At 48.1% G+C, this 11,860-nt stretch overlaps 1 protein-coding gene across 1 annotated transcript; it reads left to right on the forward strand.

Moving 5' to 3' along the window:
- Positions 1-225: 225 nt before the first annotated feature.
- LOC141074316 (uncharacterized) lies at positions 226-6,512 on the forward strand. The gene is made up of 2 exons (XM_073561945.1): positions 226-1,621; positions 5,572-6,512. Exon 1 carries the CDS (start codon positions 226-228, stop codon positions 1,159-1,161), a length of 936 nt encoding a protein of 311 aa, XP_073418046.1. The 3' UTR covers positions 1,162-1,621; positions 5,572-6,512.
- The last annotated feature ends 5,348 nt before the right edge of the window (positions 6,513-11,860 follow it).

Below are 11,860 nucleotides of genomic sequence, written 5' to 3' on the forward strand. Positions count from 1 at the left end.
CGCGGGAAGATAGGACATCGTACGAGAGGAGGAGGAGCTGAGGCCTACAGCCCGGAGCCCCGGGCCTGCGAAGCAGTCGCCGGTGAGCTCACACAACCCCCCCGGCCCTGACCAACATCCACTAGGGGGGAGAAGATGTCCGCGACAGACGACAATGCAGCGGTCGGCGCCGTTGCCAATCCCGCGGTACCGCCAGGAGGAGCACCCGCCGCAGCAGTTCCCATAATGCCGCTGTCTATGCCCTACATACCGGGAGCGGCCTGGCTACCGCAGTACTCGGGTGAGTCACATACCCTGAGTGAATTTAAAGAGAGACTGTGCAGCTTGTTTAAAGTTTACCCTCTGTCTGAAGACCAGAAAGTGAATATCCTGATTGGACAGTTAACGGGTGCCGCACTGAGGGAGGTGAAAGCCTGGCAGGCCACCGATAAAGAGACTGTTGCAAAGGTCCTGGCCAAGCTGAGGAGCACCTTTGACACCCGTCCTGCAGCTGAGATCAAGATGCGGTTCTTTGGCTGTAAACAGAGGGCACCAGACAGTATCAGGGATTATGCTCTCAACCTGCAGGAGGCGCTGCGAGCAGTCAAGCAAGATGATCCTGACAGTGTAAAGGAAGAAGATAAACTGTTGAAGGAGCAGTTCATTGAAGGACTCCTGTCTAGTACCCACAGGGGGCAGCTACGCATCCTAACCATGCAAACCCCTGATCTGAACCTTGCTGATTTTAAGGATAAAGCTATACGGGTACTGCAGGAACCCACGGACAGCCGTCCAGCGCTCCAGAGGCACCTAGCGATCACCTACCATCAGGAAACAACGCCTTTTCCTTCCATCCCTGTGGAGGCTGATACCCAGACCCTGGATAAGGATCCAATGGAGGAGCTTCAGGTCCAGAAGCTGACCAAAGGAATGGCTGCACTTACCAAAACCGTGCAGTCCCTGCAGGAGTACTCCAAAGAAAAGGTCCAGCTTGCTTCCAGTCCAGAGGATGTCCCATGGCTCCGGAGGTGGAGAACCCCGCAACTTCGAGGAAGGAACAACGATCGCTATGACCAGAACGGACGTCCCATCTGTCATCACTGCTACAAGGCAGATCATCTTGCAAGGTACTGTCCTTTAGACAAGCAACCCCTGAGGCAGAGGGCCAACCCCAAGGAGTAGGTTCAGCAGGCCCGAGGAACTGGAGAGCCAAGTATGTGGGAGGGAAACCGATCCTTCCTGTGGTGATTGACGGCATCCCCATGAACGCTTTGTTGGACACTGGCTCCCAGGTGACCACTATGCCGTACGTTCTGTACAAGAGGTATTGGGCTGATTCAGAACTCACCCGTGGCCCAACTGATGAACTAACAGCAGTTGCTAGTAACGGTCATACCTTGCCGCAGATTGGATGCAAGGAAATTACTGTTAAGGTGGGGCGGGTAGAGCTAAAATCACAAGGTCTGATAGTTGTTGATATTGATCGACGTGAATGTAATCCCATGATGACTCTTAGTACAAATGTAATTGAAAATTGTCTGACTGAGTTATTGTCTTGTTGCAACAGGTAGCTGAGACTTCTGGTTCCAGTGAACAACAAGTCCTGCAGAAGGAGATCCGAGCCCTGATGCAAAGACAACAGGTAGAACTCTCTGGCGGAGAGATTGGCAGCGTCAGACTGAGTGATGCTTTTCCCATTGTAATACCCCCCAGGAGTGAAATGTTGATATGGTGTCGGGCAGCTATAGGCCTTAGAGGGAGGGATTACCAGGCATTAGTGGAACCGGTATACTCCGAAAGCAGGCCCACTGTCCTGACAGCCAGAGGGGTGGTTGATGTACAAATGGGGAGAGTACCTGTACGCCTTTTGAATTGTGGGGAGGAGGAAGCCACAATACCTCGGTACGCCACAGTTACCAAGCTGCTCACCGTTAATAACAACTCTTTGCAGGCAGCAGAGCCCTTGGTCTCATTCGATCAGGTGGAGGACAAAGGCTCTGTGAAGCAGCCAGATGAGTGGTGTCAGCAACTGCAGGTGGGAACTGACTCTACACCTTCATACCAGAAAAATGGGGTTTACAGAGTGACACAAGAGTATGAGCGGGTATTCAGCAAACACCCACTAGATTTTGGGCAGGCAAAAGGTGTCCAACATCATATCCCCACGGGAGACCATCCACCCATAAAAGAGACGTACAGACCTATACCCCCAACACAGTACCAGTGTGATAAGAGTATGTTGAGAGAGATGAAGGAAGCTGGGGTCATCAGAGACAGTTGTAGCCCCTGGGCAGCTCCAATAGTTTTTGTAAAGAAAAAGGATGGTACCATGAGAATGTGCGTTGATTATAGGAAAATTAACAGCATTACACATAAAGATGCCTACCCATTACCTAGAATTGAGGAATCATCAGCTGCACTTAAAACTGCTAATTACTTTTCCACCTTGGATCTCACCAGTGGGTATTGGCAGGTTCCCGTGGCAGAGGCAGACAAGGAGAGAACAGCATTTACCACTCCAATGGGTCTCTGTGAGTTGAATTATATGCCATTTGGGCTCTGCACTGCTCCAGGAACATTTCAACGGCTGATGGAGTGCTGCCTGGGACACATGAACTTTGAGACGGTCCTGTTGTATCTGGATGATGTCATTGTTTTCTCCAAAACCTATGAAGATCATCTGGAACACCTGGCTGAAGTGTTTGAAGCTTTGTCCAATTTTGGCCTGAAGGTGAAGCCTTCTAAATGCCATCTCCTGAAGCCCAAAGGTACAGTACCTCGGTCACATGGTCAGTGCAGAAGGTGTGGCACCAGATCCTGACAAGGTCACAGTCATCCGGGACTGGCCGAAGCCCAGCAACCTTCCTGAAGTACGCCAATTCCTTGGACTGATAGGCCACTACCGAAGATTTATCAAAGGCTTTACTGAAATAGCCACCCCTATGCAAAATCTCTTGGTGGGGCAGTCCAAGAAGACCAAACAGAAAAATTCCACCTTTGAATGGGCTGAAGAGTTGGAAAGGTCCTTCACCAGATTGAAGATGGCTCTCACAGGAGACGAGGTCCGGCTTACCCAGATTATGACAAACCCTTTGTGCTGTACACAGATGCCAGCAACGTGGGACTAGGAGCAGTACTGTCGTAGGTACAGAATGGGAAAGAAAGAGTGATCTCCTACGCCAGCAGGAAGCTGCACCCCACTGAAAGGATCCCTGATAACTACAGTTCTTTCAAGCTGGAGTTCCTTGCCATAGTCTGGGCTGTCACCGAAAGGTTCAAGCATTACCTGGCCTCCGCCAAGTTCACTATCTTCATGGACAACCATCCGTTGACGCATTTGGACACTGCAAAACTAGGTGCACTGGAACAGCGATGGATGGCTCGGCTATCGAACTATGAATTTACCATCAAGTACCGGGCAGGGCACAAGAATGCCAATGCTGATGCGCTGTCCAGAATGCCTAACCTACCAGATGCAAGAGAAGACCCTGAGGCTCTTGAAGAGATAGAGCTACCTCCATTCCACCGGCCACTTGCGGCCCAACGTGCTCAAGGAGTGAGAAACCGACGGTCTGGCTTGAAGGAGGTCACCCTGAACCCATTGCCCCATCATGATTGGGCAGAAACGCAAGATAGTGACCCTGCAGTCCGCCTGGTGAAGGAGATGCTGACACGAGCTGACTCACGTCCAGAGTCGGATGCTCCTGAAGAAACTCAGCAGTTGTGGAAGGAAAGAGCCCGGCTGTTCATTTATGAAGGGAAGTTGTCTGAGGTGTATCATTGCCCGCACTCATGAGCTGGTTTGGCAGGTGATAGTCCCAAAGAGAGAGGCATCAATGGTCCTGGAAGCATACCACAATGGAGCTGGACACTTCGGATGGAAGAAGTTGGAAGTATTGCTCCGAGAGAGGTTCTATTGGACTGGTATGAGGAAAGCCATTGAGAGGTGGTGACGGGAGTGTGGACAATGTAACCTGCGCAGAAAGGATCGAGACAGCCAGAGAGCTCCCCTACAGCCAATCATCACCAAGCAGCCCCTTGATTTGGTAGCCCTGGACCATGTGAAGCTGGTTCCGAGCCGGTCAGGCTACAGCTATGCACTTACCATTGTGGACCACTACTCAAGATTCCTGGTAGTTGTGCCTGTCAAAGATCAAACTGCCAGGACAGCAGCCAGAGCATTCCAACAGCACTTCTGTAGACCCCATGGGTATCCTGAAGGAGTGCTGACAGATCAAGGTCCAGCTTTTGAGGCAGAAGTGTTCCAAGAATTCTGTAACCTGTATGGTTGTAAGAAGATCCGGACAACACCGTATCACCCACAGACCAATGGCATGTGCGAGAAGATGAACCAGGTAATGATTGACCTCCTGAAGACTTTGCCCTTGGAGGAGAGGAATCTGTAGCCAGAGAAGTTGCCCGATCTGGTAGACCTCTACAACCATATTCCCGTGAACTCTACCAACTGTACCCCAGCCTATTTAATTAGAGCCAGACCTGGTAAACTGCCTATTGACTTAGACATGGGAGTCCTGACGCCTGAAGTAGCATCCCCAGATGCTGATTGGGACACGGAGAGGCAGCAACAGTACAGAAGAGTTCAAGAATGTGTGGAGAAGAGTCTGGCTCTGGCAAGACAAAAGCAGGAGAAGCTTTACAATGAAAATGCACCTGCCATTCCTTTGTCACCAGGGGAGCAAGTCTTGAAAAGAAAGAGAAGATTGCACAAATTGGATGATCAGTGGGAAGCTGAACCTTATACCATTCTGCCCTCGAACTTTGATAATACCAAGGTTTGCCTTGTTAGTAAAGATGGAGGAGAGACCTCAGCAGCAGTATCAAGAGATCATTTTAAGTTGTGTCCTGACCAGTTAAAAGAAAGGAAAGAAGAACCAGATAACATCCAACCCATGGTGGAAGAAGAGAAGCTCAGCACAGTGCTTGGAGAGTTCCCTGCGAATTGGACTAAAGTGAACGATGCTATAGTGGTGCCAGTGTTGCTGTTTCCCCAAGTGGTAGCACAAGAAGAAGTGACTCAAGAGAATCAGGAAAATCAGGTAGCAGATGCCACACCAGCAGTGGAGCCAGAGAACCCTCGCCCTGCCAGTGGTGAACCTGTTGTACTCATGGTGAGTCTAAGGCCTCTTTCACACTTCAGTTTTTTGCATCAGTTATAATCCGCCAAAAAGGCGGACAAGCGGATCCGTTCTCAACTGATGTGAACGGATGGCACAGGATCCGTTTTTAGACGGATCCTGAAAATGAAGAAATTTAAAGGAATCGCTGGCCGGGAAGGGGGGAGAGAGAGAGAGAGAGAGAGAGAGAGAGAGAGAGAGAATTTTTTTTTTTTTTTTGAGGATCCGTTTTTTATCAAAACCTGGCGGATTGTGACTGATTGTAAAAAACGGAAGTGTGAAAGAGGCCTAAGAGTCCATAGGAGAATGCTACCCAGTTTGCCCACACTAGAGTTACGCAGGTCTACCCGCACCACACAAGGTATACCACCCCTTAGATATCGTATATAGTTAAATGTAAATGTTGAAATTGTTGAAATGTAAATATGTAACAGTTTTTCACGTTTTGTGCCTACAGGTAACCTGTAAGAGTTTCCTTTGGAATTTGTTTTATGGACACTGAACCACAGGACTTGTGTGTGGTCAAAAACTTTCACCATTTGCCCAGGAATGGACCATGGACATTGATGCTGGACTTATCATCATAGGACCATTTTTGAAGCACTTGGTTTTTGTACATTTTTCCTTTTTTACAAATCTTGTACAATTATTAATGTATAACTGTTCATATGTGTTTTTCATGTTTTTGTTCAGCCCAGGAGTGCTGAGTTGCTGACTAGGGGGGAATGTGGCGCTCCCAGGAGTATGGTCGCCACAGTGGCTTTGCCTTCCTCCAGGGAAGGGTAATGCCAGGCTTGGAGGCAATGATGGGTCTCTCTCGCAGTCAATCCATACATGCAACACAGTTCCACTCCTGGCCAGCAGGGGGAGCTCTGAACAAAGATTAAGGTGAGGAGTGCTCTCCGAGGGCCAGAAGGAAGTAGAGTTCAGTGAGTCTGCAGAGAGTGAAGTGTGCAGACGTGTGGAAGGAAGCTGGAGGTTGAGCTGCGGAAGGCGAGCTCCCTCAGCTTGAGAGCGCACGAACTGGAGCCTGGTCTCCACGGCTGTATGGATATTAAAGGTCCTACAGCAGATACCAGAGGAGTAGGAGGCTGTACATGCCCTACTCCCATCTAAGACTTGAGGCACAACAGCAGCTTGGATAGAGAGCCAGGACTCAGAGAGCGAGGAAGCTACAGATGTCTGCCATGCAAGTACGGTTCTTGGGAACATCTGACAGGAGGAACTTCAGAGTAACTTGGTACTGCAGTGCTACATTCAAATAAGCGTTAGGAAGGAGACTGCACAGCCCGTCTGCTGAGAGAGAATCCCTGAATTGCTTCCAGGCTAGCCTGCTCCGTTACCATCTGTAATCAGGACCCTGGACTGCAGTTATCAAGTAAAGGTACAGAAATTGCATCCCGCTGTGTCTTGTCTGCTTCCTACCTTTCTGGCACTGCTACATCCCTGTACCAACCACATCTACACTGCCCTGGGACTATAGCGTCACCTGTGGGGAGCTTTTACATCTTTGCTGCACCATACCATCAGTCCCAGCGGATCTGCATGCAGCGTCGGCTTAACACCTCCCTTGCCGAACACCACAGGTGGCGTCACAAACTATTCATCTAACTACATTCCCCCAATACATGGGCGCCCAGGACCACGGACCAGGTCACTGCTGCTGTGACACATCCCGCTGACACCGGCCCAGTACCGATTACCCCACAGCCCTGGGAGGGTGACCCATGTATCTCAGGATCAGTAATGTATGTACACAGTGACTGCACCAGCAGAATAGTGAGTGCAGCTCTGGAGTATAATGCAGGAGGTAACTCAGGATCAGTAATGTAATGTATGTACACAGTGACTGCACCAGCAGAATAGTGAGTGCAGCTCTGGAGTATAATACAGGATGTAACTCAGGATCAGTAATGTAATGTATGTACACAGTGACTGTACCAGCAGAATAGTGAGTGCAGCTCTGGAGTATAATACAGGATGTAACTCAGGATCAGTAATGTAATGTATGTACACAGTGACTGCACCAGCAGAATAGTGAGTGCAGCTCTGGAGTATAATACAGGAGGTAACTCAGGATCAGTAATGTAATGTATGTACACAGTGACTGCACCAACAGAATAGGGAGTGCAGCTCTGGGGTATAATGCAGGATGTAACTCAGGATCAGTAATGTAATGTATGTACACAGTGACTGCACCAGCAGAATAATGAGTGCAGCTCTGGGGTATAATACAGGATGTAACTCAGGATCAGTAATGTAATGTATGTACACAGTGACTGCACCAGCAGAATAGTGAGTGCAGCTCTGGAGTATAATACAGGAGGTAACTCAGGATCAGTAATGTAATGTATGTACACAGTGACTGCACCAGCAGAATAGTGAGTGCAGCTCTGGAGTATAATGCAGGAGGTAACTCAGGATCAGTAATGTAATGTATGTACACAGTGACTGCACCAGCAGAATAGTGAGTGCAGCTCTGGAGTATAATACAGGAGGTAACTCAGGATCAGCAATGTAATGTATGTACACAGTGACTGCACCAACAGAATTGTGAGTGCAGCTCTGGAGTATAATACAGGAGGTAACTCAGGATCAGTAATGTAATGTATGTACACAGTGACTGCACCAACAGAATAGTGAGTGCAGCTCTGGGGTATAATGCAGGATGTAACTCAGGATCAGTAATGTAATGTATGTACACAGTGACTGCACCAGCAGAATAATGAGTGCAGCTCTGGGGTATAATACAGGATGTAACTCAGGATCAGTAATGTAATGTATGTACACAGTGACTGCACCAGCAGAATAGTGAGTGCAGCTCTGGAGTATAATACAGGAGGTAACTCAGGATCAGTAATGTAATGTATGTACACAGTGACTGCACCAGCAGAATAGTGAGTGCAGCTCTGGAGTATAATACAGGAGGTAACTCAGGATCAGTAATGTAATGTATGTACACAGTGACTGCACCAACAGAATAGTGAGTGCAGCTCTGGGGTATAATGCAGGATGTAACTCAGGATCAGTAATGTAATGTATGTACAAAGTGACTGCACCAGCAGAATAATGAGTGCAGCTCTGGGGTATAATACAGGATGTAACTCAGGATCAGTAATGTAATGTATGTACACAGTGACTGCACCAACAGAATAGTGAGTGCAGCTCTGGAGTATAATACAGGAGGTAACTCAGGATCAGTAATGTAATGTATGTACACAGTGACTGCACCAGCAGAATAGTGAGTGCAGCTCTGGGGTATAATGCAGGATGTAACTCAGGATCAGTAATGTAATGTATGTACACAGTGACTGCACCAGCAGAATAGTGAGTGCAGCTCTGGAGTATAATACAGGAGGTAACTCAGGATCAGTAATGTAATGTATGTACACAGTGACTGCACCAGCAGAATAGTGAGTGCAGCTCTGGGGTATAATACAGGATGTAACTCAGGATCAGTAATGTAATGTGTGTACACAGTGACTGCACCAGCAGAATAGTGAGTGCAGCTCTGGGGTAAAATACAGGATGTAACTCAGGATCAGTAATGTATGTACACAGTGACTGCACCAGCAGAATAGTGAGTGCAGCTCTGGGGTATAATACAGGATGTAACTCAGGATCAGTAATGTAATGTATGTACACAGTGACTGCACCAGCAGAATAGTGAGTGCAACTTTGGAGTATGTGTTTAAAAGAAGACATATTTTATATGTATCGTTCTGACTATTTGCTTTACTCCTCACCTTCTGTATCCTCTTTCTATAATATTGTTAGTCCTGTCTTTTCTCTAATCTTTTTAAGTTAATTCTCGTTTTTTATCTTTGGGAAACAGTTTTAGATGAGTACTAGTGATGAGCGAGCTAAAATGCTCCTGTGCTCGTCTCTCAGGCCGAGCACATTGATATACTTGGGTACTTGACCCAAGCAGCGGGCCAAATGTAAGTCTATGGGAGACCCGAGCATTTTTACCATGATCCCCCCCCCCCCCGTTTTTTTTCTAAAGGTCTAAAAACGTCAGAAAATGATGGAAACACTGCTGAAATGACACGGGGACATCATGGGGATCGCCCCTTGAAGCATTCCTGACTCCTAGCTCACAGCTTAAACCAATTTTTTCAGAGCTTCATGCCATTTTTACAGTTGCACCAAAAAACATACGAAAATGAAACCAAAATGTATTTTGCGGGGATATGTGGCGCTGTGCGTGGGTCTGTGCGAGGCTGTATGGGGGTCTATGCGGGGGTACGCGGGGCTTTGCGGGGCTGTGTGGGAGTCTGTGCGGTGTTGTGCCGGGGTCTGTGTGGGGGCTGTCCGGGGGTATGCAGGGCTGTGCGGGGGTCTGTGCGGGAGTATGTGGGGTTGTGCGGGGGTATGCGGAGCTGTGTGAGGCTGTGCGGAGGTATGCGGGTCTGTACGTGGGTCTGTGCAGGGGTATGCAGGTCTGTGCAGGGCTGTGTGAGGCTGTGCAGAAGTCTGTGTTGGGTTTTGCAGAGGTATGCAGGGCTGTGCGGGGGTCTGTACGGGGGTATGCGGTGCTGTGCAGGAGTCTGTGCGGGGCTGTGTGTGGCTGTGCGGAGGTATGCGAAGCGTTGCGGGGGGCTGTGCGAGGCTGTGCAGGGGGCTGTGTGTGGGTATGCTGAGCTATGCGGTAGTCTATGCGGGGCTGTGCGGGAGTCTGTGTGTGGTGTTGTGAATTCTCTGGATCTGAGTCGGGGCTCCCTCTGGTGGTTACTGTGGGTAGTGGAGCTGGTCAGGTTGACAGAAGTCTGCCACCTGATGACGATGATTGGAAATCAGGGGTTACTGACTGGGTGGATATAAGTGAGCAGGCTTCCCTCAGTTGTTGCTGGTGATTAGTTTTTTACTGTACATCTTGAGGTCTGCTGTCTCCTGCCTGATCCTGCATTTTTCAGTTAAGTTGTTCATTTGCTAATCCTTTGCATCTGATCTGGTTTTGCCTCTTTCTGCTTTGCTGTGAGGGTTCAGCGTGCTCCATGCTCGGACTGTGCTGGACCCCGCTCCATATGTTACAGCTTGTGTCAGTTTGTTCAGTCCGCTGTTATATTAGTCTCTTTTGCTTTGCTGCCAGTTCATGCCAGAATGGTAATATAGTTGGGGAGAGGTCGTGAGACCTCAGTGTTTTTGTACATTAGACGTGTTGGATTTTTTAGGCTTTTTGCGTGATTGCAGAGTGTCTTTCCTTTCCTATCCTGTCTAGACAATTTGAGCCCCATCATTTGCTCAGTCTATTTTCTGCCTGTGTTTGTGCCTCTTCTTGTCTCACCAACAATATATGTTTGGGGGCTATCTATTTCTTTGGGGTTCTAATCCGGGGCAGTTTAGATTTCACCTTTCTTGCTTTAGGCTTAATTAGTTCTCTGGCTGTGCCGAGGTGTCTAGGGCATCGTAGGTACGCTCCACTGCTACTGTTAGTTGTGTTGTTAGGATTAGGGGTCTGCAATCCGCTAAATGACCAACCTTTCTGGTTTCCTGGTGGCCTATCCTATTCCTGCCATCCTCCTCGGTGACCTATTCATAACAGAATCACCAGCCAAAACTGGAGACTCTAGGGTACTCTAAAGAAGGAAAGAATTGTAAAAAAAAAAAGTGTCAGAATTTTTTTATATATGTTTCCTCTTTTTCTCTGGGGCCGTAGGAGGATTTTTTTTCTCTTTCTCCTTGATGGAGATTAAGCAATTGTCTGATCATGTTGAGCAGCTCGCTGCTGAAGGGAGGGGAATTTCTGCCTATCTCGCTCAATCATCTGCTGTAGAACCAAAGATCCCTACTCCTGATGTGTTTTCTGGGGATCGGTCTAAATTTTTGAATTTTAAGAATAATTGTAAACTATTTTTCGCTTTGGAACCTAACTCATCGATGAGCTCGGTGCAGCAGGTTAAAATTGTCATCTCCCTGCTGCGTGGCAATCCCCAGGACTGGGCTTTTTCTGACACCTGGAGATCCTATTCTGGCTAATGTGGATGCGTTTATTCAGGCCCTGGGGTTGTTGTTTGATGAACCTAATGCTATTGATCATGCTGAGAAAACCTTATTAGAATTGAACCAGGGTCAGGATTCTGCAGAGCTACATTGTCAAAAATTCTGAAAGTGGGCGGTCCTTACTAAATAGAATGATGATGTCCTAGCAGCTCTCTTTCAGAAAGGTCTGGCAGAAACCGTTAAAGATATTATGGTGGGATTTCCTGTCCCACTCTCAGGAAAAGGCCCAAAGGTTTTCCAACCGGCATAGGACCATTGGTCCCGGGTTTAAAGTGGGTGATATGGTTTGGTTGTCCTCAAAAAATATTCCTATGAAGGTTGCGTGTCCAAAATTCAAGCCAAGGTTCATTGGACCTTATAAGATTTTGGAAATCCTTAACCCCATTTCTTTCCATTTGGCTCTTCCAGTTACCTTTAAGATTCATAATGTTTTTCATAAATCTTTGTTGAAAAGGTTTGTGGAGCCAGTAGTTCCCATGGCGGCGCCCCCTGACCCTGTATTGGTTGAGGGTAATTTGGAGTATGAAGTAGAGAAGATATTGGATTCTCATCTGGCTAGATGGAGATTCCAGTACTTGGTCAAGTGGAAAGGTTATGGCCAGGAGGATAATTCTTGGGTCTCTACTTCTAACATTCATGCCGAGGGATTGGTTTGTGCTTTTCACCGGGCCCATCCTGATCGGTCTGGTGGCATGGATGAGGGTTCGGTGACCCCTCCTCAAGGGGGGGTACTGTTGTGAATT

Source organism: Dendrobates tinctorius, unplaced genomic scaffold (assembly GCF_039654945.1).
Source record: "Dendrobates tinctorius isolate UK_male_01 unplaced genomic scaffold, ASM3965494v1 ptg000332l, whole genome shotgun sequence".
NCBI classification, from domain to species: Eukaryota; Metazoa; Chordata; class Amphibia; order Anura; family Dendrobatidae; genus Dendrobates; species Dendrobates tinctorius.

What these genes read in the sequence shown, in the direction of transcription:
- LOC141074316 (XM_073561945.1), top strand. Translation starts at nt 226, where the DNA reads ATGCCGCTGTCTATGCCCTACATACCGGGAGCGGCCTGGCTACCGCAG.